Genomic DNA, 25,477 nt, shown 5'->3' on the forward strand with positions numbered 1-25,477 from the left:
TTGGCTTTCTGTTGTGCCACCAGTATTATTGTGGTGGTTATCGGTATATTTCAAGATTAAAATGCAGATTTTGGTAGTAAGTAGGTATATTAACAAAATAATTTAATAATAATAAAAAAAGTATATATATAATAATAATATTATATATATATATATATATATATATATATATATATATATATATATATATATATATTATTTATCATTGTCAGTATTTTTTACAGTGAAATTCTGACAGCTACTAGTTTTTTACAGTATTCATTTTTTGTGTGAATGGTGCCTTCAAAAGCAAAAAAAAAAAAAAAAAATCTATTTTAATGTTTTACATTGGGCAAAAAAAGCTAAAGACATGAAATACCTTTCGTATCTAAAGACATTCATAAACATTATAATTCCAAGAAGATGGAAAAGGGAAAAAATAAAAATTTGTTTGGTGATGTTACACCTCAAACAGGAACAGCTAAAACTCACACTAGTATTCACACAAACTGTAAAGAAATAGCAGCTCTGTACTCTCAATTTTAAGAGATAAAAACAGAAAACAAAATCAGTTGATAATACTCACCCTGACATGAGTTGTTGCGGCTCACAGGACTGTCTTTATTGGAGGTATTAAATCCACTCCAGCATGAACACATGTGACTCCCAATGATGTTAATACAATCTGAGTATTGACCACAAACTGACACTGCATCTTCACATTCATTGATGTCTGGAGAAAAAAAAGAGTGAGAAGCTATTGCAATAACGATAACGTTAAGATTTCTAAACCACCAAAACGTATCAAGTGTCACTGAGTAAAACCATACTGGTCATGTTACTACAATTACAATCAGTACATTTGAGATCTAATGTGATTTCTTACCTCTCTGGCAAAGCGGACCCTCTGAAGGGAGAGCTTGAATACATCCACAAGTGCCTCCCACAATCTCATCACACTCATGATAGGCCCTGCAGGTGTCATTGGGCCAAACATGACGCTCCTCACACTTGCACTCAAATTGTGTTCCATTTAACCCACACACTGTAATAGAATAGGATTTATTAATCTGTGTTCAAACTGTCAATTTGTCCTAATACTGAACTCATCTTAGTATGTGACATGATCAAACATTCAGCTCTCACCAGTAGTCATGTCGATATCTGTGATATTTATGCTGTTGCTCAGAGTCAAAGGCAGGCTGATATTTCTGATGAGATTTCGTAAGTAGTTCACCAGGAACAAGTCAAAGAATCTCACATCAATGTCAACCATGTAGTTAGAAGGCAGCACTGCAAGAACAAACAGAAGTAGAGCACAATTAGTCAAATTAATTATTAAAATAACAAAAATGTCAGTTTTTTTAAATTGCCTTCTTTGTAGCCTAAGCTTTATAAATTAAAAGAACATTACCTATGTTGTTAATATTTTTTTATGATAAAACACCATACTATAGACCATGTGTCTTACAAAGAGTTATTTGCAAACAAAAGCAAGCACATGATCAGTCTGTTAATCCTAGCAGCAAAATGCTGTAAAAATCAAAGCAGTTAAAACTGGAATTAATTAAAGGGATAAAACTGATGTTGTTGTAGAATGACGCCAGTGTCTCACCTTGACAGAACTGTCCATCCACTGGAAGGGCATTGATACATGTACATGATCCATCAGTGATGACATCACAGGCCTCGTATGAGTGACACGTGTCATTTGGCCAAACAAACAGACCCTCACATTTACAATGATACTGCGTTTGATTCAATGAACACACTGGAAAGCACAAGAAGAGTACAAACATTAAATAACTTATGTCAGTATTCTTGATTTATAAAGTTTATTCTTAGCCATTTAAGAATACAAAGCAGAGACAGAGCTTGTACCAGTAGTTATGTTGATTTCTGTAATGTTAGTGCTGTCACTGATTAGGTAGGGCAAATTAAAAGACATCAGAAGGGTCCTCAGCTGATCAGTGACGCTACTATCCACACTATTGATCTGAATTTCAATCAGATATTCAGTCAAAGGTAGAGTCACTGTAGAAAAAAGATCAAAAAAAGAAATCATGACAATGCCTTTTACCTACAAATACAATAATCAAAGTTCACAAAAGAAAATTATTAACAGACAATGATTTTTTTCAGGCCAATAGGATTTCATGTAACAGTTTTTTTTTTTTTTAAACAACTTGATTATGTATTTAAGCAGCTTTTATCATGGCAGAAAACAGAAACGACAGAAACACACACCAAACCATATAAATAGATTGTTTGATATTTCTGTCAAATTTACTTACAATATAAATCAAATACATCAAAGTATATTTTCTACATGCTCACCATTGCATGGGTTACTGATGCTGACTGGTTGATTTATATTTGTTACAGTAAACCCACTCAAGCAGGAACAGTTGTAACTCCCAATTGAGTTGGTGCAACGAGAGTTTGGACCACAGAACTCTGATGTCTTTAGACATTCATTAACATCTATATTACAAGATGATATGAAAATAGGTATTGTTGTTATAGGTACACTGAAATATGAATGTCACTTTAATGCAAATCTATGTTTTGGTAACTATAAATAGAGGACGAATAAAATGTAGTATGCAAAAGTTAAAAAAACACCTAATTGCTTCCAATTGTTAATTAAACAACAAACAGTATTAAATATGATTTTATTGCAAACATTTTAAAGTCTAAAAAACTACACTAGGTTATTTTCCAAATATTAGACTGTATATAAATGTGATTATAGGATTTACCTCTACATGTGTTATTGATGCTGATGGTGAGACTTGAATTTGTTACAGTGAATCCATCCAAACATGAGCAATTGTAACTTCCTATTTCATTTGTGCAGTTGGAGTCTGGACCACATACAGATGGACTGAAAACACATTCATCTATATCTATGGGAGGGAAACACAATATTATTAAAATAAGCACATTTTTTTATGTTAATTTCCTGCTTTTATATTTATAACAGCAAGAGTTCAACTCACACACTGATGGTGAGCCCAAAAATTCATGAATACAGACATAAAATCATTTATAAAGTGAACGGTTAACAGAAGGTTCGGGCAGTTCAAACAGAAACAAAATGTTCAGAGCTTCAGCTGTCAATCATACCTCTGCATGGGTTACTGCTGTTTATAGGGAGGTTTGGGTCTGTTACATTATATCCACTCATGCACGAGCAATTGTGACTCCCAACAGTGTTGTTGCAGATTGAGTTTGGACCACAGACCTCTGATCTCTCAACACATTCATCCACATCTTTATTAAAAGAAAATTACAGAAAAAAATCACAGATCCTCTTTAATTCACTGGTACAGAATGTGGGGGTCAACTCATTAAATGGCTAACATTACAATCTAATATTCCATTTAGAATTTTTTATCCAAAGTAGGAAACACTAAACCTTCATAATGTTAGCATTAAAAACATATTTGCTATTTTTTTTAAATAAAATTAATTAGATTCATGATGTACAGAAAACATCCAGTTTATTATTCAATGTTAGAGAACACAAAAATCTGAATATAGAATGTACCTCTACATGTGTTATTGATGCTGATGGTGAGATTTGAGTTTGTTACAGTGAATCCATCCAAACATGAGCAATTGTAACTTCCTATTTCATTTGTACAGTTGGAATCTGGACCACATACAGATGGACTGACCAGACATTCATTTATATCTATGGGGGAAAACATAATGTTATTAAAACAAGCAATTATTTAAAAACAGTTTTATTTCATGCAATTATAATTACAACAGTACAGGCCCGGATTGGCTAATCGGGAGCACCGGGAGAATTCCCGGTGGGCCGGTCTGTTTTATTGGCCAGGAGGGCCGGTGTTGTCATGGCACTGGGTTGAATGCTTTCCTTATAGGCAGGGATGGGCAGTATTTCAGATACATGTATTTAAAATACGTATTTGAAATACAAAATACTATTTTGTATTTTGTATTTTAAAGCCTTTGGAAAAAATCAAATGTAATTTGTATTTAAATACATTTAAGATGAGCATTTTTGTATTTTCAGAATACATAAAATACTTTTTGCCAGTCAACCTCTTTATCAGGGTATTGATTTTGTGCATCAACTAGTTCAGACATTCACTAGTTCAGACATTCACTAGTTCAGACATTCACTAGTTCAGACATTCACTATAGCTCAGCACTGGATCAGCGATTTTTTTTGGAATAAGGTGAGAATGTCATGATCAATTCTACTTGTTGATTAAAGTTAAAATAGTGCATTATTCACTTCAGTTAACATGAAAGAATAAAAGAGCACAGACAAGTGGGAAAATAGCATTAGCCAATCAGTCTTGACCGGTTGTTGATTTTGATCAACTAGCTTGTCAAATGTGTTTAAAGCATTACTGCATGTTAGGGCTGGGTGATATGACACTATATCATAGCGATGATATAGAATTTTAATTGATGGAACTTATTCTAAATTGTTTACATAAATAGGCCTATTTTTGGGGTAAGTAAATATCCGTGCAGCTTTTAGTGGGCAGGAATTATTGGAACGTTGGAGTGGAAAAACAAGCACTGATGAATGATACACCACAAAAATCTTCAGCTTTTAGTTTTATTGTACATAAAAAAATAAAATAAAAAAAAAGGGGTAAATAGTGTCAAATGAATCTAAATTAATTCTAATTTTAAATTGTAGATACACTTTCTAATTTTAATAAACTTATAGAAACAAATAAACTTTACATAAAATAAACATAAAATTACTTAAAGGGGTCATATAATGGTACATGCACTTTTACAAGTTGATTGTACTGAAATGTGTGTTGGTAGTGCCTGTACACAACCATCATAAAATGATAAAAATCCATCCAGTGTTTTTTTTTTTATTCATCTCAAATCAAGCCGTTCGATTTTGTGACGTCACAAAATCGACGCCCCTCACACGATTGTTGATTGACAGCAGCGTTTCAACACAGACCCGCCCTCGCTCGTGAGCGAGCTGTCAATCATAGCCCGCGTGGACCGGCGCGGTCATTGTTGATACGCTGGAGCACTGTCTATGAGCAGAATGGCTTCTAAGCGATTGTGGTGTTCTGTTCTTGGGTGTAATAAGGAACACAGCATCATTTTGATGTTCCTAAATCCAAACCGCTGAAGACGCAGTGGCTGAGTTTTGTTTTCGAAGGGAATATTCCCCATGATCAACATCAATGCTTTCATGTTTGCGCGAATCATTTCACACACCAGACTGCTTTACAAACAAGGTCATTATAAAGCTGGTTTTGCTAAGAAGCTGCTCCTGAAAAAAGGATCGGTACCAACTATTCGTGTTCCTGCTGCACCTCCAGAAGAACTGAAGTGTAACGTTTTATTAACCTTTATATTAATATTTATATTAATCTTTGCAAATCGCTAGCACGCTTCACGATGAATGCGGCTGTTTACACTCAGGGTACATTACGGCATGTTTTCTATGTACGATGTTCTCAATATAATTAATAATCCCACGTTTATAATGAACAACGCGTTATGGTTATTGTGTTGTGTTACAAACGGTGTACGCACAGAACAGAGGGGTGGGGTAAGCAAAGCTCATTATCATTTAAAGACACATGCACTTAAACGGCGTGCTGAAAACAGAGCTGTTTTTGACCAGGTAAAATGAGTGTTTTCTTACAATACTAATGAGAATTTTTAATTAAAGTATATTATAAATTTTTAATTTAGACCCTAAAGAATCATATTAGCTTGTACAAAAATGGCATTATATGACCCCTTTAAAAAGCATTGGACTACCTGCAAAAAACAAAAACAAAAAATACTCAAAAGAGTTTGAAATTCAGTTTATTCTATGGAATCAAAACTGATATTGAGAATTGTGAAACCATGATACTGTTACTGTGAAGTAAAATTGAGATTTTGGTCATATCGCCCATCCATATTCTTTTTTAGATAGCAGAAATGGTTCCCACAGTTTTACATACAGTATGAATTTTTTAATAGTGTTCACCACAAGTAATAGACTACATTGTAACCAGAAAGAAAGAAAGAAAGAAAGAAAGAAAGAAAGAAAGAAAGAAAGAAAGAGAGGGCAGAGATGAGGTTAGGAATGAAAAGTCAGTCGGCCTGTGTAGTTTCTTTATTCACTGTGACCTATGCCTGCACTGGATGGCCAATTTCACATGTATTTTGTGTATTTTCAAAATACAAAATACTGTATTTGTATTTAAATAAATACAAATTTCACACAGTATTTTGTATTTGTATTTAAATACATTTTTTCACACAGTATTTTGTATTTGTATTTTAAATACATTTCCATGTATTTATGTCCATCTCTGCTTATAGGCTCCAGTCATAGCGCAGCCCCACTATTTTTTTTTATTATTATTTTATCGCAGCCCCACAAAAAAAATAATAATGTCACTTTGTTAGAGATGTGCGAACAAAAAATAAGAGATACAAAACATGGATAATAGCCTAGGCGCAAAGGCGGCGCTGAAAAGGCCGAAAAAATAAAATATCTAGAAACTCAAGCGGCCAAATAGCCTACGAGTCAGGGCCGTACCGACCATTGAGGTCTCCGAGGTCCGGACCTCGGTAATTTTTCCTGAGTGTATAATGAACGTTGTGAAATAATTGCCTAATATTAACTGCTGCAATGATTTGCATATCCCGACGATAACCTCATCATCTGAGCTGCTTCAGCACTCAAACACCGCTCGTCGGCATTGGCAAAATGTTTGAGATGACCGATCAAAGCAAGCTGGATTTATTTTCACAGAAGCGCGCGAATCCCAATGCGACGCTTCACGAGATAAGGTGCAAGTGGCTAAATTAAACAGCTGTTTTACGATAGAAATTTGGGGAGATTTACAGGTAAAGAGACTGTGAGAAGAAGAACGAGAGAAGGAGATGGAGATGAGAGAGGAGAGCAGGTAGAGCAAAAGCCTATTGCATAATAATGAGAATAACTTTATTACAATGGATTCCTATTTAACAGTCAGATGTTCTTTGCCAATGACAGTAAAAAAATAATATGCCCCCGAACCCCCTAGATCACTTTTGGGACCTCTGTATTTATAAAACCCTGTGTAGCCTACTGATATTGCACTGAATAGAAAATTATATTTTTGAAAAATACGATGAATTACAAGGCTGTACAGAACAGTGCACTATTGCAGACTTAGGCTCAATCCCAATTCACCCCTTGCCCCTACCCCTCCGTTTTGCGCATTCCCGTGAAGGGGTAGGGTTGTCTCGATTCTTTTTTGGTTGGAGGGGTAGGGGTAGGGGGTAGGGGGAAGGGCCGGATAGTCCTTGAAAGATTGGGCCTTATATACTGAGGGTTTAATTACATTATTTTAATAGTCAGTCGGGAACTAAAGTGGGCCGGTCTAAGGCATGAAACTCCAGGGCTGAAAATGAGTCCCACTCCGGCCCTGCAACAGTAAGATTTCAGCCCAAACACTTATGGTGAGTCAAAACATTCAAGAATATCTGACATAAAATAATTAATGATCTGTCAAACATACCTCTGCATGAGTTACTGCTGTTAATAGGGAGGTTTGGGTCTGTTACATTATATCCACTCTTGCACGAGCAATTGTAACTCCCAACAGTGTTGTTGCAGATTGAGTTTGGACCGCAGACCTCGGATCTCTCAACACATTCATCCACGTCTTTAGTTAACAGAATATACAGGAAAAAAATTGTTTGAATCACTAATTCTTGCAGTATATGAAGGTCAAAAATTATGTCCCAAGTCCGAAACACTGAAATTACGATGCTGTGTAAGTTTACAATTCAAGACAAAATGTACAAATTAGCATTTCAGTACATTGAATTTTTTTTAATTGATTTTCAATAAATTAAAATTCATAAATTTTAAATTGCCAGCAGTAAGTCAGACTTGTTCCCGGTGCGTGTTGGACTCCGGCAGGGCTGCCCTTTGTCGCCGGTTCTGTTCATGATTTTTATGGACAGAATTTCTAGGCGCAGCCAGGGGACGGAGGGTGTCAGGTTTGGTGACAACACGATTTCATCTCTGCTCTTTGCGGATGATGTTGTCGTGTTGGCCTCATCAAGCCAGGACCTTCAGCATGCACTGGGATGGTTTGCAGCCGAGTGTGAAGCGGCTGGGATGAGAATCAGCACCTCCAAATCCGAGGCCATGGTCCTCAGTCGGAAAAGGGTGGTTTGCCCACTTCAGGTTGGTGGAGAGTTCCTGCCTCAAGTGGAGGAGTTTAAGTATCTTGGGGTTTTGTTCACGAGTGAGGGAAGGATGGAACGGGAGATTGACAGACAGATCGGTGCAGCTTCTGCAGTAATGCGGTCGATGTACCGGTCTGTCGTGGTAAAGAAAGAGCTGAGCCGCAAGGCGAAGCTCTCGATTTACCGGTCAATCTACGTTCCTACTCTCACCTATGGTCATGAGCTTTGGGTCATGACCGAAAGGACAAGATCCCGGATACAGGCGGCCGAAATGAGCTTTCTCCGCAGGGTGGCTGGGCGATCCCTTAGAGATAGGGTGAGAAGCTCGGTCACTCGGGAGGAGCTCAGAGTAGAGCCGCTGCTCCTCCACATCGAGAGGGGTCAGCTGAGGTGGCTCGGGCATCTGTTCCGGATGCCTCCTGGACGCCTTCCTGGGAAGGTGTTCCGGGCGCGTCCCACTGGGAGGAGACCCCGGGGAAGACCTAGGACACGCTGGAGAGACTATGTCTCCCGGCTGGCCTGGGAACGCGTCGGTGTCCCCCCAGAAGAGCTGGAGGAAGTGTCTAGGGAGAGGGAAGTCTGGGGATCTCTGCTTAGACTGCTGCCCCCGCGACCCGGCCCCGGATAAGCAGAAGAAGATGGATGGATGTATGGATTTTCAATAATGAAAAGGCCACTTCCGATGAATGATCATTTGGCTTTCTGTTGTGCCACCAATATTATTGTGGTGGTTATCGGTATATTTCAAGATTAAAATGCAGATTTTGGTAGTAAGTAGGTATATTAACAAAATAATTTAATAATAATAAAAAAAGTATATATAATAATAATAATAATATTATATATATATATATATATATATATATATATATATATATATATATATATATATATATAATTTATCATTGTCACAGTATTTTTTACAGTTAAATTCTGACAGCTACTAGTTTTTTACAGTATTCATTTTTTGTGTGAATGGTGTCTTCAAAAGCAAAAAAAAAAATAATCTATTTTAATGTTTTACATTGGGCAAAAAAAGCTAAAGACATGAAATACCTTTCGTATCTAAAGACATTCATAAACATTATAATTCCAAGAAGATGGAAAAGGGAAAAAATTTAAATTTGTTGGGTGATGTTACACCTCAAACAGGAACAGCTAAAACTCACACTAGTATTCACACAAACTGTAAAGAAATAGCAGCTCTGTACTCTCAATTTTATGAGACAAAAACAGAAAACAAAATCAGTTGATAATACTCACCCTGACATGAGTTGTTGCGGCTCACAGGACTGTCTTTATTGGAGGTATTAAATCCACTCCAGCATGAACACATGTGACTCCCAATGATGTTAATACAATCTGAGTATTGACCACAAACTGACACTGTATCTTCACATTCATTGATGTCTGGGGAAAAAAACAGTATTGAATACATGTTTAAATTTAAAGTTTTCAAACAAACAAACATGTCAAGTGTCACTGAGTAAAACCATACTGGTCATGTTACTACAATTACAATCAGTACATTTGTGATCTAATGTGATTTCTTACCTCTCTGGCAAAGCGGACCCTCTGAAGGGAGAGCTTGAATACATCCACAAGTGCCTCCCACAATCTCATCACACTCATGATAGGCCCTGCAGGTGTCATTGGGCCAAACATGACGCTCCTCACACTTGCACTCATATTGTGTTCCATTTAACCCACACACTGTAATAGAATAGGATTTATTAATCTGTGTTCAAACTGTCAATTTGTCCTAATACTGAACTCATCTTAGTATGTGACATGATCAAACATTCAGCTCTCACCAGTAGTCATGTCGATATCTGTGATATTTATGCTGTTGCTCAGAGTCAAAGGCAGGCTGATATTTCTGATGAGATTTCGTAAGTAGTTCACCAGGAACAAGTCAAAGAATCTCACATCAATGTCAATCATGTAGTTAGAAGGTAGCACTGCAAGAACAAACAGAAGTAGAGAACAATTAGTCAAATTAATTATTAAAATAACAAAAATGTCAGTTTTTTTTTTAAATGACCTTCTTTGTAGCTTAAGCTTTATAAATTAAAAGAACATTACCTATGTTCTTAATATTTTTTTTTATGATAAAACACCATACTATAGACCATGTGTCTTACAAAGAGTTATTTGCAAACAAAAGCAAGCACATAATCAGTCTGTTAATCCTAGCAGCAAAATGCAGTAAAAATCAAAGCAGTTAAAACTGGAATTAATTAAAGGGATAAAACTGATGTTGTTGTAGAATGACGCCAGTGTCTCACCTTGACAGAACTGTCCATCCACTGGAAGGGCATTGATACATGTACATGATCCATCAGTGATGACATCACAGGCCTCGTATGAGTGACACGTGTCATTTGGCCAAACAAACAGACCCTCACATTTACAATGATACTGCGTTTGATTCAATGAACACACTGAAAAGCACAAGAAGAGTCCAAACATTAAATAACTTATGTGAGTATTCATGATGTATAGAGTTTATTCTTAGCCATTTAACATTACTAAGCAGAGACAGAGCTCGTACCAGTAGTTATGTTGATTTCTGTAATGTTAGTGCTGTCACTGATTATGTAGGGCAAATTAAAAGACATCAGAAGGGTCCTCAGCTGATCAGTGACGCTACTATCCACACTATTGATCTGAATTTCAATCAGATATTCAGTCAAAGGTAGAGTCACTGTAGAAAAAAAGATCAAAAAAATAAATCATGACAATGCCTTTTACCAACAAATACAATAATCAAAGTTCACAAAAGAAAATTATTAACAGACAATGATTTTTTCAGGCCAATAGGATTTCATGTAAGTTTTTTTTTTAAACAACTTGATTATGTATTTAAGCAACTTTTATCATGGCTGAAAACAGAAACGACAGAAACACACACCAAACCATATAATAGATTGAATTGATATTTCTGTCAAATTTACTTACAATATAAATCAAATACATCAAAGTATATTTTCTACATGCTCACCATTGCATGGGTTACTGATGCTGACTGGTTGATTCATATTTGTTACAGTAAACCCACTCAAGCAGGAACAGTTGTAACTCCCAATTGAGTTGGTGCAACGAGAGTTTAGACCGCAGAACTCTGATGTCTTTAGACATTCATTAACATCTATATTACAAGACGATATGAAAATAGGTATTATTGTTATAGGAACACTGAAATATGAATGTCACTTTAATGCAAATCTATGTTTTGGTAACTATAAATAGAGGACGAATAAAATGTAGTATGCAACAGTTAAAAAAAACACCTAATTTCTTCCAATTGTTAATTAAACAACAAACAGTGTTAAATATGATTTTATTGCAAAAAATGAAAAGTCTAAAAATCTACACTAGGTTATTTTCCAAATATTAGACTGTATATAAATGTGATTATAGGATTTACCTCTACATGTGTTATTGATGCTGATGGTGAGACTTGAGTTTGTTACAGTGAATCCATTCAAACATGAGCAATTGTAACTTCCTATTTCATTAGAGCAGTTGGAATCTGGACCACATACAGATGGACTGGCCAGACATTCATCTATATCTATTGGGGAGGAACACAATATTATTAAAACAAGCAAATATTCAAAAACAGTTTTCTTTCCTGCAATTATAATTACAATAGTAAGAGTTTTGCCCAAACACTGATGGTGAGTCAAAACATTCATGAATATCTGACATAAAATAGTTGATCAAATGTAAGGTTACAGTTAACAGAAGAATAGGGCAGTTCAAACAGTAATGCATCAGCTGTCAATCATACCTTTGCATGTGTTATTGCTGTTTATAGGGAGGTTTGGGTCTGTTACATTATATCCACTCTTGCACGAGCAATTGTGACTCCCAACAGTGTTGTTGCAGATTGAGTTTGGACCACAGACCTCTGATCTCTCAACACATTCATCCACATCTTTATTAAAAGAAAATTACAGAAAAAAATAACAGATCCTCTTTAATTCACTGGTACAGAATGTGGGGGTCAACTCATTAAATGGCTAACATTACAATCTAATATTCCATTTAGAATTTTTTATCCAAAGTAGGAAACACTAAACCTTCATAATGTTAGCATTAAAAACATATTTGCTATTTTTTTTTTTATAAAATGAATTAGACTCATGATGTACAGAAAACATCCAGTTTATTATTCAATGTTAGAAAACACAAAAATCTGAATATAGAATGTACCTCTACATGTGTTATTGATGCTGATGGTGAGATTTGAGTTTGTTACAGTGAATCCATCCAAACATGAGCAATTGTAACTTCCTATTTCATTTGTACAGTTGGAATCTGGACCACATACAGATGGACTGACCAGACATTCATCTATATCTATGGGGGAAAACATAATGTTATTAAAACAAGCAATTATTTAAAAACAGTTTTATTTCATGCAATTATAATTACAACAGTAAGATTTCAGCCCAAACACTTATGGTGAGTCAAAACATTCAAGAATATCTGACATAAAATAAGTAATGATCTGTCAATCATACCTCTGCATGTGTTATTGCTGTTAATAGGGAGGTTTGAGTCTGTTACATTATATCCACTCTTGCACGAGCAATTGTGACTCCCAACAGTGTTATTGCAGATTGAGTTTGGACCGCAGACCTCTGATCTCTCAACACATTCATCCACATCTTTAGAAAAAGGAAGTTACGAGGGAAAGAACAGTTTGGGTCACTCATTCATATGTAAATAAATGCGAATGATATGTTTATAAAAATGATATAAAAGAACAATTACATGGAAAAACTCTAGCTTATTATATTAAAAAAATTAGAGAACACAAAAATCTGAATATAGAATGTACCTCTACATGTGTTATTGATGCTGATGGTGAGATTTGAGTTTGTTACAGTGAATCCATCCACACATGAGCAATTGTAATTTCCTATTTCATTTGTACAGTTGGAATCTGGACCACATACAGATGGACTGAACAGACATTCATCTATATCTATGGGAGGGAAACAAAATATTATTAAAAGAAGCAATTATTTAAAAAAGAAAATTAATTTCCTGCTATTATATTTACAACAGCAAGAGTTCGACCCACACACTGATAGTGAGTCAAAACATTCTTGAATGTCTGACATAAAATAATGAATAAAGTGAAAGGTTAACAGAAGGTTCAGGCAGTGCAAACAGTAACAAAGTGTTCAGAGCTTCAGCTGTCAATCATACCTCTGCATGGGTTTTTGCTGTTTATAGGGAGGTTTGGGTCTGTTACATTATATCCACTCTTGCACGAGCAATTGTAACTCCCAACAGTGTTGTTGCAGATTGAGTTTGGACCGCAGACCTCTGATCTCTCAACACATTCATCCACGTCTTTAGTTAACAGAATATACAGGAAAAAAATTGTTTGAATCACTAATTCTTGCAGTATATGAAGGTCAAAAATTATGTCTCAAGTCCAAAACACTGAAATTACGATGCTGTGTAAGTTTACAATTCAAGACAAAATGTACAAATTAGCATTTCAGTACATTGAAAAAAATGTAATTGATTTTCAATAATGAAAAGGCCACTTCCGATGAATGATCATTTGGCTTTCTGTTGTGCCACCAATATTATTGTGGTGGTTATCGGTATATTTCAAGATTAAAATGCAGATTTTGGTAGTAAGTAGGTATATTAACAAAATAATTTAATAATAATAAAAAAAAAGTATATATAATAATAATATTATATATATATATATATATATATATATATATATAATTTATCATTGTCACAGTATTTTTTACAGTGAAATTCTGACAGCTACTAGTTTTTTACAGTATTCATTTTTTGTGTGAATGGTGTCTTCAAAAGCAAAAAAAAAAAAAAAATCTATTTTAATGTTTTACATTGGGCAAAAAAAGCTAAAGACATGAAATACCTTTCGTATCTAAAGACATTCATAAACATTATAATTCCAAGAAGATGGAAAAGGGAAAAAATTAAAATTTGTTGGGTGATGTTACACCTCAAACAGGAACAGCTAAAACTCACACTAGTATTCACACAAACTGTAAAGATATAGCAGCTCTGTACTCTCAATTTTATGAGACAAAAACAGAAAACAAAATCAGTTGATAATACTCACCCTGACATGAGTTGTTGCGGCTCACAGGACTGTCTTTATTGGAGGTATTAAATCCACTCCAGCATGAACACATGTGACTCCCAATGATGTTAATACAATCTGAGTATTGACCACAAACTGACACTGTATCTTCACATTCATTGATGTCTGGAAAAAAAAGAGTGAGAAGCTATTGCAATAACGTTAAGATTTCTAAACCACCAAAACGTGTCAAGTGTCACTGAGTAAAACCATACTGGTCATGATACTACAATTACAATCAGTACATTTGTGATCTAATGTGATTTCTTACCTCTCTGGCAAAGCGGACCCTCTGAAGGGAGAGCTTGAATACATCCACAAGTGCCTCCCACAATCTCATCACACTCATGATAGGCCCTGCAGGTGTCATTGGGCCAAACATGACGCTCCTCACACTTGCACTCATATTGTGTTCCATTTAACCCACACACTGTAATAGAATAGGATTTATTAATCTGTGTTCAAACTGTCAATTTGTCCTAATACTGAACTCATCTTAGTATGTGACATGATCAAACATTCAGCTCTCACCAGTAGTCATGTCGATATCTGTGATATTTATGCTGTTGCTCAGAGTCAAAGGCAGGCTAATATTTCTGATGAGATTTCGTAAGTAGTTCACCAGGAACAAGTCGAAGAATCTCACATCAATGTCAACCATGTAGTTAGAAGGCAGCACTGCAAGAACAAACAAAGTAGGTTGAGTTGTTGTATAAAAGGGTATGTTAATCATTTTATGACAAATACTCCATATAATAGACCATGTGTCTTACAGTTATTTGCAAGAAAAAGAAAATATTAATAATACATATAATAATAATAATAATAATGCACAAGCACATAATCAGTCTGAAATACCAGTAGCAAAATGCAGTAAAATCAAAGCAGAAAAACAACCAGAACAAATAAATTAAAGGGATAAAACTGATGTTGTTGTAGAATGACGCCAGTGTCTCACCTTGACAGAACTGTCCATCCACTGGAAGGGCATTGATACATGTACATGATCCATCAGTGATGACATCACAGGCCTCGTATGCGTGACACGTGTCATTTGGCCAAACAAACAGACCCTCACATTTACATTGATACTGAGTTTGATTCAATGAACACACTGAAAAGCACAAGAAGAGTCCAAACATTAAATAACTTATGTGAGTATTCATGATGTATAGAGTTTATTCTTAGCCATTTAACATTACTAAGCAGAGACAGAGCTCGTACCAGTAGTTATGTTGATTTCTGTAATGTTAGTGCTGTCACTGATTATGTAGGGCAAATTAAAAGACATCAGAAGGGTCCTCAGCTGATCAGTGACGCTACTATCCACACTATTGATCTGAATTTCAATCAGATATTCAGTCAAAGGTAGAGTCTCTGTAGAAAAAAGATCAAAAAAAGAAATCATGACAATGCCTTTTACCAACAAATACAATAATTAAAGTTCACAAAAGAAAATTATTAACAGACAATGATTTTTTCAGGCCAATAGGATTTCATGTAACAGTTTTTTTTTTTAAACAACTTGATTATGTATTTAAGCAGCTTTTATCATGGCTGAAAACAGAAACGACAGAAACACACACCAAACCATATAATAGATTGAACTGATATTTCTGTCAAATTTACTTACAATATAAATCAAATACATCAAAGTATATTTTCTACATGCTCACCATTGCATGGGTTACTGATGCTGACTGGTTGATTCATATTTGTTACAGTAAACCCACTCAAGCAGGAACAGTTGTAACTCCCAACTGAGTTGGTGCAACGAGAGTTTAGACCGCAGAACTCTGATGTCTTTAGACATTCATTAACATCTATATTACAAGACGATATGAAAATAGGTATTGTTGTTATAGGAACACTGAAATATGAATGTCACTTTAATGCAAATCTATGTTTTGGTAACTATAAATAGAGGACGAATAAAATGTAGTATGCAACAGTTAAACAAACACCTAATTTCTTCCAATTTTAATTAAACAACAAACAGTGTTAAATATGATTTTACTGCAAAAATTCAAAAGTCTAAAAAAACTACACTAGGTTATTTTCCAAATATTAGATTGTATATAAATGTGATTATAGGATTTACCTCTACATGTGTTATTGATGCTGATGGTGAGATTTGAGTTTGTTACAGTGAATCCATCCAAACATGAGCAATTGTAACTTCCTCTTTCATTTGTGCAGTTGGAGTCTGGACCACATACAGATGGACTGACCAGACATTCATCTATATCTATGGAGAAAAAAAATAAAACTATTACGTTTACAGTATTAAATTAGGTAAAAATTCTAAAGACATGAAAGACTTCTGGCATTTAAACAAAAGTATTGATATTATAATTCCAAGATGGTAAAAAAGAAAAAAATAATTATTTGTTGGGTGATGTTACACCTCAAACAGGAACAGCTAAAACTCACACTAGTATTCACACAAACTGTAAAGAAATAGCAGCTCTGTACTCTCAATTTTATGAGACAAAAACAGAAAACAAAATCAGTTGATAATACTCACCCTGACATGAGTTGTTGCGGCTCACAGGACTGTCTTTATTGGAGGTATTAAATCCACTCCAGCATGAACACATGTGACTCCCAATGATGTTAATACAATCTGAGTATTGACCACAAACTGACACTGCATCTTCACATTCATTGATGTCTGGAGAAAAAAAAGAGTGAGAAGCTATTGCAATAACGTTAAGATTTCTAAACCACCAAAATGTATCAAGTGTCACTGAGTAAAACCATACTGGTCATGTTACTACAATTACAATCAGTACATTTGTGATCTAATGTGATTTCTTACCTCTCTGGCAAAGCGGACCCTCTGAAGGGAGAGCTTGAATACATCCACAAGTGCCTCCCACAATCTCATCACACTCATGATAGGCCCTGCAGGTGTCATTGGGCCAAACATGACGCTCCTCACACTTGCACTCATATTGTGTTCCATTTAACCCACACACTGTAATAGAATAGGATTTATTAATCTGTGTTCAAACTGTCAATTTGTCCTAATACTGAACTCATCTTAGTATGTGACATGATCAAACATTCAGCTCTCACCAGTAGTCATGTCGATATCTGTGATATTTATGCTGTTGCTCAGAGTCAAAGGCAGGCTGATATTTCTGATGAGATTTCGTAAGTAGTTCACCAGGAACAAGTCAAAGAATCTCACATCAATGTCAACCATGTAGTTAGAAGGCAGTACTGCAAGAACAAACAAAGTAGGTTGAGTTGTTGTATAAAAGGGTATGTTAATCATTTTATGACAAATACTTCATATAATAGACCATGTGTCTTACAGTTATTTGCAAGAAAAAGAAAATATTAATAATACATATAATAATAATAATAATAATAATAATAATAATAATGCACAAGCACATAATCAGTCTGAAATACCAGTAGCAAAATGCAGTAAAATCAAAGCAGAAAAACATCCAGAACAAATAAATTAAAGGGATAAAACTGATGTTGTTGTAGAATGACACCAGTGTCTCACCTTGACAGAACTGTCCATCCACTGGAAGGGCATTGATACATGTACATGATCCATCAGTGATGACATCACAGGCCTCGTATGCGTGACACGTGTCATTTGGCCAAACAAACAGACCCTCACATTTACATTGATACTGAGTTTGATTCAATGAACACACTGAAAAGCACAAGAAGAGTCCAAACATTAAATAACTTATGTGAGTATTCATGATGTATAGAGTTCATTCTTAGCCATTTAAGAATACAAAGCAGAGACAGAGCTCGTACCAGTAGTTATGTTGATTTCTGTAATGTTAGTGCTGTCACTGATTATGTAGGGCAAATTAAAAGACATCAGAAGGGTCCTCAGCTGATCAGTGACGCTACTATCCACACTATTGATCTGAATTTCAATCAGATATTCAGTCAAAGGTAGAGTCACTGTAGAAAAAAGATCAAAAAAAGAAATCATGACAATGCCTTTTACCAACAAATATAATAATTAAAGTTCACAAAAGAAAATTATTAACAGACAATGATTTTTTCAGGCCAATAGGATTTCATGTAACAGTTTTTTTTTTTAAACAACTTGATTATGTATTTAAGCAGCTTTTATCATGGCTGAAAACAGAAACGACAGAAACACACACCAAACCATATAATAGATTGAATTGATATTTCTGTCAAATTAACTTACAATATAAATCAAATACATAAAAGCATATTTTCTACATGCTCACCATTGCATGGGTTACTGATGCTGACTGGTTGATTCATATTTGTTACAGTAAACCCACTCAAGCAGGAACAGTTGTAACTCCCAATTGAGTTGGTGCAACGAGAGTTTAGACCACAGAACTCTGATGTCTTTAGACATTCATTAACATCTATATTACAAGATGATATGAAAATAGGTATTGTTGTTATAGGAACACTGAAATATGAATGTCACTTTAATGCAAATCTATGTTTTGGTAACTATAAATAGAGGACGAATAAAATGTAGTATGCAACAGTTAAAAAAACACCTAATTTCTTCCAATTTTAATTAAACAACAAACAGTGTTAAATATGATTTTATTGCAAAAATTCAAAAGTCTAAAAAAACTACACTAGGTTATTTTCCAAATATTAGATTGTATATAAATGTGATTATAGGATTTACCTCTACATGTGTTATTGATGCTGATGGTGAGATTTGAATTTGTTACAGTGAATCCATCCAAACATGAGCAATTGTAACTTCCTATTTCATTTGTGCAGTTGGAGTCTGGACCACATACAGATGGACTGACCAGACATTCATCTATATCTATGGAGAAAAAAAATAAAACTATTACGTTTACAGTATTAAATTAGGTAAAAATTCTAAAGACATGAAAGACTTCTGGCATTTAAACAAAAGTATTGATATTATAATTCCAAGATGGTAAAAAAGAAAAAAATAATTATTTGTTGGGTGATGTTACACCTCAAACAGGAACAGCTAAAACTCACACTAGTATTCACACAAACTGTAAAGAAATAGCAGCTCTGTACTCTCAATTTTAATACTCACCCTGACATGAGTTGTTGCGGCTCACAGGACTGTCTTTATTGGAGGTATTAAATCCACTCCAGCATGAACACATGTGACTCCCAATGATGTTAATACAATCTGAGTATTGACCACAAACTGATACTGCATCTTCACATTCATTGATGTCTGAAAAAAAAGAGTGAGAAGGTATTGCAATAATGTTAAGATTTCTAAACCACCAAAACGTGTCAAGTGTCACTGAGTAAAACCATACTGGTCATGTTACTACAATTACAATCAGTACATTTGTGATCTAATGTGATTTCTTACCTCTCTGGCAAAGCGGACCCTCTGAAGGGAGAGCTTGAATACATCCACAAGTGCCTCCCACAATCTCATCACACTCATGATAGGCCCTGCAGGTGTCATTGGGCCAAACATGACGCTCCTCACACTTGCACTCATATTGTGTTCCATTTAACCCACACACTGTAATAGAATAGGATTTATTAATCTGTGTTCAAACTGTCAATTTGTCCTAATACTGAACTCATCTTAGTATGTGACATGATCAAACATTCAGCTCTCACCAGTAGTCATGTCGATATCTGTGATATTTATGCTGTTGCTCAGAGTCAAAGGCAGGCTGATATTTCTGATGAGATTTCGTAAGTAGTTCACCAGGAACAAGTCAAAGAATCTCACATCAATGTCAACCATGTAGTTAGAAGGTAGCACTGCAAGAACAAACAAAGTAGGTTGAGTTGTTGTATAAAAGGGTATGTTAATCATTTTATGACAAATACTCTATATAATAGACCATGTGTCTTACAGTTATTTGCAAGAAAAAGAAAATATTAATAATACATATAATAATAATAATAATAATAATGCACAAGCACATAATCAGTCTGAAATACCAGTAGCAAAATGCAGTAAAATCAAAGCAGAAAAACAACCAGAACAAATAAATTAAAGGGATAAAACTGATGTTGTTGTAGAATGACGCCAGTGTCTCACCTTGACAGAACTGTCCATCCACTGGAAGGGCATTGATACATGTACATGATCCATCAGTGATGACATCACAGGCCTCGTATGCGTGACACGTGTCATTTGGCCAAACAAACAGACCCTCACATTTACATTGATACTGAGTTTGATTCAATGAACACACTGAAAAGCACAAGAAGAGTCCAAACATTAAATAATTTATGTCAGTATTCATGAAGTATTGAGTTTATTCTTAGCTATTTATCATTACTAAGCAGAGACAGAGCTCGTACCAGTAGTTATGTTGATTTCTGTAATGTTAGTGCTGTCACTGATTATGTAGGGCAAATTAAAAGACATCAGAAGGGTCCTCAGCTGATCAGTGACGCTACTATCCACACTATTGATCTGAATTTCAATCAGGTATTCAGTCAAAGGTAGAGTCACTGTAGAAAAAAAGATAAAAAAAAGAAATCATGACAATGCCTTTTACCAACAAATACAATAATCAAAGTTCACAAAAGAAAATGATTAACAGACAATGATTTTTTCAGGCCAATAGGATTTCATGTTACAGTTTCTTTTTAAACAACTTGATTATGTATTTAAGCAACTTTTATCATGACTGAAAACAGAAACGACAGAAACACACACCAAACCATATAATAGATTGAATTGATATTTCTGTCAAATTTACTTACAATATAAATCAAATACATCATGAAGTATATTTTCTACATGCTCACCATTGCATGGGTTACTGATGCTGACTGGTTGATTCATATTTGTTACAGTAAACCCACTCAAGCAGGAACAGTTGTAACTCCCAATTGAGTTGGTGCAATGAGAGTTTAGACCACAGAACTCTGATGTCTTTAGACATTCATTCACATCTATATTACAAGACGATATGAAAATAGGTATTGTTATAGGAACACTGAAATATGAATGTCACTTTAATGCAAATCTATGTTTTCTTATGTTTTGGTAACTATAAATAGAGGACGAATAAAATGTAGTATGCAACAGTTAAAAAAAAACACCTAATTGCTTCCAATTGTTAATTAAAGTGTTAAATATGATTTTATTGCAAAAAATGAAAAGTCTAAAAAACTACACTAGGTTATTTTCCAAATATTAGACTGTATATAAATGTGATTATAGGATTTACCTCTACATGGGTTATTGATGCTGATGGTGAGATTTGAGTTTGTTACAGTGAATCCATCCAAACATGAGCAATTGTAACTTCCTCTTTCATTTGTGCAGTTGGAGTCTGGACCACATACAGATGGACTGACCAGACATTCATCTATATCTATGGAGAAAAAATAAAAATTAAAACTATTACGTTTACAGTATTAAATTAGGTAAAAAGTCTAAAGACATAAAAGACTTCTGGCATTTAAACAAAAGTATTGATATTATAATTCCAAGATGGTAAAAAAGAAAAAAATAATTATTTGATGGGTGATGTTACACCTCAAACAGGAACAGCTAAAACTCACACTAGTATTCACACAAACTGTAAAGAAATAGCAGCTCTGTACTCTCAATTTTATGAGACAAAAACAGAAAACAAAATCAGTTGATAATACTCACCCTGACATGAGTTGTTGCGGCTCACAGGACTGTCTTTATTGGAGGTATTAAATCCACTCCAGCATGAACACATGTGACTCCCAATGATGTTAATACAATCTGAGTATTGACCACAAACTGACACTGCATCTTCACATTCATTGATGTCTGAAAAGAGAGAGATGGTTTTGCATTAATGCTAAAATCAAAGATTTTCAAACCATCAATAGTAGGTCTTTTCACATTTGTTAGGCCATAGGCAAATACTTAATTGCTCAATTGTCGCATATATTGACTAAAATCCAAATCTTAGATACAGCTTCCAGTAGAAACAATCTTTGATTAAAGTTCTCTGTCAGACTTTCAGACAATTGCGATTTTGTCCACAGGGGGAGTCGTTCTGACTTTTCTGACCACTGTTGCTTTTTTGTTGGTTTCTGTGTACTTTGGCTTTTTGCCATCTCCTTTTTTGTAATTTTGTTACGCTGCTTGAGTTTTTGAGGGAACATCTGACTAACCTGTTTGATTCTGTTCAAAGGACTAACTTCATTCTGTAAATGTTTTTTATTGGAATGAAAATATCCACTTTACCTGGCATTTATCAGAGAATTAGGTGTTGAAATATCACACTCACATTCATGTATGTTCGCATATGGCAGTTTACAGTTGTCAAGCAACATTGCGTAACGCAAGTTGCGACAGAGCTCAGCCAATCAGTATTAAGTCAAAACTACATTGTAATCTTTAAAACTTTTATATATACAATATATATATATATATATATATATATATATATATATATATATATATATATATATATATATTTAGGCGCAGCATTTAATCAGAAGAAAACGTTCTGTTTTGCAAGCAATCAGTCCAGCACAGTACTTTTACAGTGATAAGCCAATGGTATTATGAATCCCGCCTACAGAATGATTTTTGATTGACAGCCTCTCATTAGCATGTTGAGCAAATAAAATAAAATAAAATAAAATAAAATAAAATAAAATAAAATAAAATAAAATAAAATAAAATAAAATAAAATAAAATAAAATAAAATAAAATAAAATAAAATAAAATAAAATAAAATAAAATAGTGTTTCTCCAGAGAAGGCAAGGGAGGCAGAACCTCCTCAAAAAATTGCGAGAAAATAATCCATATTACAATAATAAAACCACACATATATTACAAAATATTACATTAAAAAGTGTATAAATAACTAGTTTTTCAAAAGTAACACTGTCCAACAGCGACACCAGTGGATAAAGATACAGCAGGATGCCGCGTTTCTCTTGCCTCCCCTGAGCCCATTGAGTTTTAACAGACACCCTAAAGCATGCAGTGGATTTGGTGGGGGGTAACTGAGAATGAATGGGTGGAAAATCACGTGAGAGGAGGCAATGCTACCATCGTGCTATGATTGGATGTGATTGGTTATGATGGGATATGATTGGTTTGTGTGAAAAATCCTGCCTCTTGTTTTCGGGCGCATTCATGAATCGGTCTAATCCTTTGGCGAGACAGGTAAGTTATATAGGCAGATGCCCCGCTTATTCTAGTGGGCTCTGCGCTCAATTCAACGGGATGCGCACCGATTGGTTCGCACAGATACGCCACATCACCATAGGTTTGTGCAGTTTACACTGCTCAGCCAATAAGCTCATGCAGATCCCTGCACTATTATGGCTTGTGCAGTTTCACTGCGTTATTCAATAAAAGGCTTCAATATTCAGAGAAAAAGGAGTTTTTCCCATAGTGTCTAGCGACACAATATGAGTGAACCGTATCGATAGGGAACACTCAATAGACAATTTAACAACTTTAAAAACTTGATTTTCAACATAGGTTTCCAAACCACCTAATGTATCAAGTGTCACTGAGTAAAACCATACTGGTCATGTTACTACAATTACAATCAGTACATTTGTGATCTAATGTGATTTCTTACCTCTCTGGCAAAGCGGACCCTCTGAAGGGAGAGCTTGAATACATCCACAAGTGCCTCCCACAATCTCATCACACTCATGATAGGCCCTGCAGGTGTCATTGGGCCAAACATGACGCTCCTCACACTTGCACTCATATTGTGTTCCATTTAACCCACACACTGTAATAGAATAGGATTTATTAATCTGTGTTCAAACTGTCAATTTGTCCTAATACTGAACTCATCTTAGTATGTGACATGATCAAACATTCAGCTCTCACCAGTAGTCATGTCGATATCTGTGATATTTATGCTGTTGCTCAGAGTCAAAGGCAGGCTGATATTTCTGATGAGATTTCGTAAGTAGTTCACCAGGAACAAGTCAAAGAATCTCACATCAATGTCAACCATGTAGTTAGAAGGCAGTACTGCAAGAACAAACAAAGTAGGTTGAGTTGTTGTATAAAAGGGTATGTTAATCATTTTATGACAAAAACTCCATATAATAGACCATGTGTCTTACAGTTATTTGCAAGAAAAAGAAAATATTAATAATACATAAAATAATAATAATAATAATGCACAAGCACATAATCAGTCTGAAATACCAGTAGCAAAATGCAGTAAAATCAAAGCAGAAAAACAACCAGAACAAATAAATTAAAGGGATAAAACTGATGTTGTTGTAGAATGACGCCAGTGTCTCACCTTGACAGAACTGTCCATCCACTGGAAGAGCATTGATACATGTACATGATCCATCAGTGATGACATCACAGGCCTCGTATGAGTGACACGTGTCATTTGGCCAAACAAACAGACCCTCACATTTACATTGATACTGAGTTTGATTCAATGAACACACTGAAAAGCACAAGAAGAGTCCAAACATTAAATAATTTATGTCAGTATTCATGAAGTATTGAGTTTATTCTTAGCTATTTAACATTACTAAGCAGAGACAGAGCTCGTACCAGTAGTTATGTTGATTTCTGTAATGTTAGTGCTGTCACTGATTATGTAGGGCAAATTAAAAGACATCAGAAGGGTCCTCAGCTGATCAGTGACGCTACTATCCACACTATTGATCTGAATTTCAATCAGGTATTCAGTCAAAGGTAGAGTCACTGTAGAAAAAAAGATTAAAAAAAAGAAATCATGACAATGCCTTTTGCCAAAAAATACAATAATTAAAGTTCACAAAAGAAAATTATTAACAGACAATGATTTTTTCAGGCCAATAGGATTTCATGTTACAGTTTCTTTTTAAACAACTTGATTATGTATTTAAGCAACTTTTATCATGACTGAAAACAGAAACGACATGACACATACCAAACCATATAATAGATTGAATTGATATTTCTGTCAAATTTACTTACAATATAAATCAAATACATCATGAAGTATATTTTCTACATGCTCACCATTGCATGGGTTACTGATGCTGACTGGTTGATTCATATTTGTTACAGTAAACCCACTCAAGCAGGAACAGTTGTAACTCCCAATTGAGTTGGTGCAATGAGAGTTTAGACCACAGAACTCTGATGTCTTTAGACATTCATTCACATCTATATTACAAGACGATATGAAAATAGGTATTGTTATAGG

General features: G+C 34.8%; 2 protein-coding genes across 2 annotated transcripts in view; both read right to left on the reverse strand.

Moving 5' to 3' along the window:
• LOC311068197 (uncharacterized protein) overlaps positions 1-15,013 on the reverse strand; it is a 39,173-nt gene extending 24,160 nt beyond the window's left edge. The window contains exons 1-23 of the mRNA XM_084090494.1: positions 14,321-15,013; positions 13,414-13,560; positions 13,040-13,186; positions 12,720-12,866; positions 12,409-12,555; positions 11,984-12,130; positions 11,618-11,764; positions 11,192-11,338; positions 10,742-10,894; positions 10,476-10,631; positions 10,002-10,148; positions 9,742-9,900; positions 9,451-9,597; positions 7,509-7,655; positions 3,533-3,679; positions 3,109-3,255; positions 2,742-2,888; positions 2,317-2,463; positions 1,861-2,013; positions 1,595-1,750; positions 1,126-1,272; positions 866-1,024; positions 566-712 (exon numbers count right to left, since the gene is read on the reverse strand). Of these exons, the coding sequence (XP_083946620.1) occupies positions 566-712; positions 866-1,024; positions 1,126-1,272; positions 1,595-1,750; positions 1,861-2,013; positions 2,317-2,463; positions 2,742-2,888; positions 3,109-3,255; positions 3,533-3,679; positions 7,509-7,655; positions 9,451-9,597; positions 9,742-9,900; positions 10,002-10,148; positions 10,476-10,631; positions 10,742-10,894; positions 11,192-11,338; positions 11,618-11,764; positions 11,984-12,130; positions 12,409-12,555; positions 12,720-12,866; positions 13,040-13,186; positions 13,414-13,560; positions 14,321-14,393 (3,361 nt within the window). The 5' untranslated portion in view covers positions 14,394-15,013. The remainder of the gene's footprint in view (positions 1-565; positions 713-865; positions 1,025-1,125; positions 1,273-1,594; positions 1,751-1,860; positions 2,014-2,316; positions 2,464-2,741; positions 2,889-3,108; positions 3,256-3,532; positions 3,680-7,508; positions 7,656-9,450; positions 9,598-9,741; positions 9,901-10,001; positions 10,149-10,475; positions 10,632-10,741; positions 10,895-11,191; positions 11,339-11,617; positions 11,765-11,983; positions 12,131-12,408; positions 12,556-12,719; positions 12,867-13,039; positions 13,187-13,413; positions 13,561-14,320) is intronic.
• Positions 15,014-18,424: 3,411 nt separating this feature from the next.
• LOC311068199 (uncharacterized protein) lies at positions 18,425-25,431 on the reverse strand. The gene is made up of 15 exons (XM_084090496.1): positions 25,291-25,431; positions 24,838-24,990; positions 24,572-24,727; positions 24,145-24,291; positions 23,885-24,043; positions 21,957-22,103; positions 21,526-21,672; positions 21,101-21,247; positions 20,648-20,800; positions 20,382-20,537; positions 19,952-20,098; positions 19,692-19,850; positions 19,401-19,547; positions 19,008-19,154; positions 18,425-18,729 (listed from the first exon to the last, which is right to left on the reverse strand). The coding sequence occupies exons 1-15, from the start codon at positions 25,325-25,327 to the stop codon at positions 18,548-18,550; spliced, it is 2,184 nt and encodes a 727-aa protein (XP_083946622.1). The 5' UTR covers positions 25,328-25,431; the 3' UTR covers positions 18,425-18,547.
• Positions 25,432-25,477: the final 46 nt, after the last annotated feature.

This window comes from Abramis brama (assembly GCF_963993115.1).
Source record: "Abramis brama genome assembly, chromosome: 18".
Lineage (NCBI taxonomy): Eukaryota > Metazoa > Chordata > Actinopteri > Cypriniformes > Leuciscidae > Abramis > Abramis brama.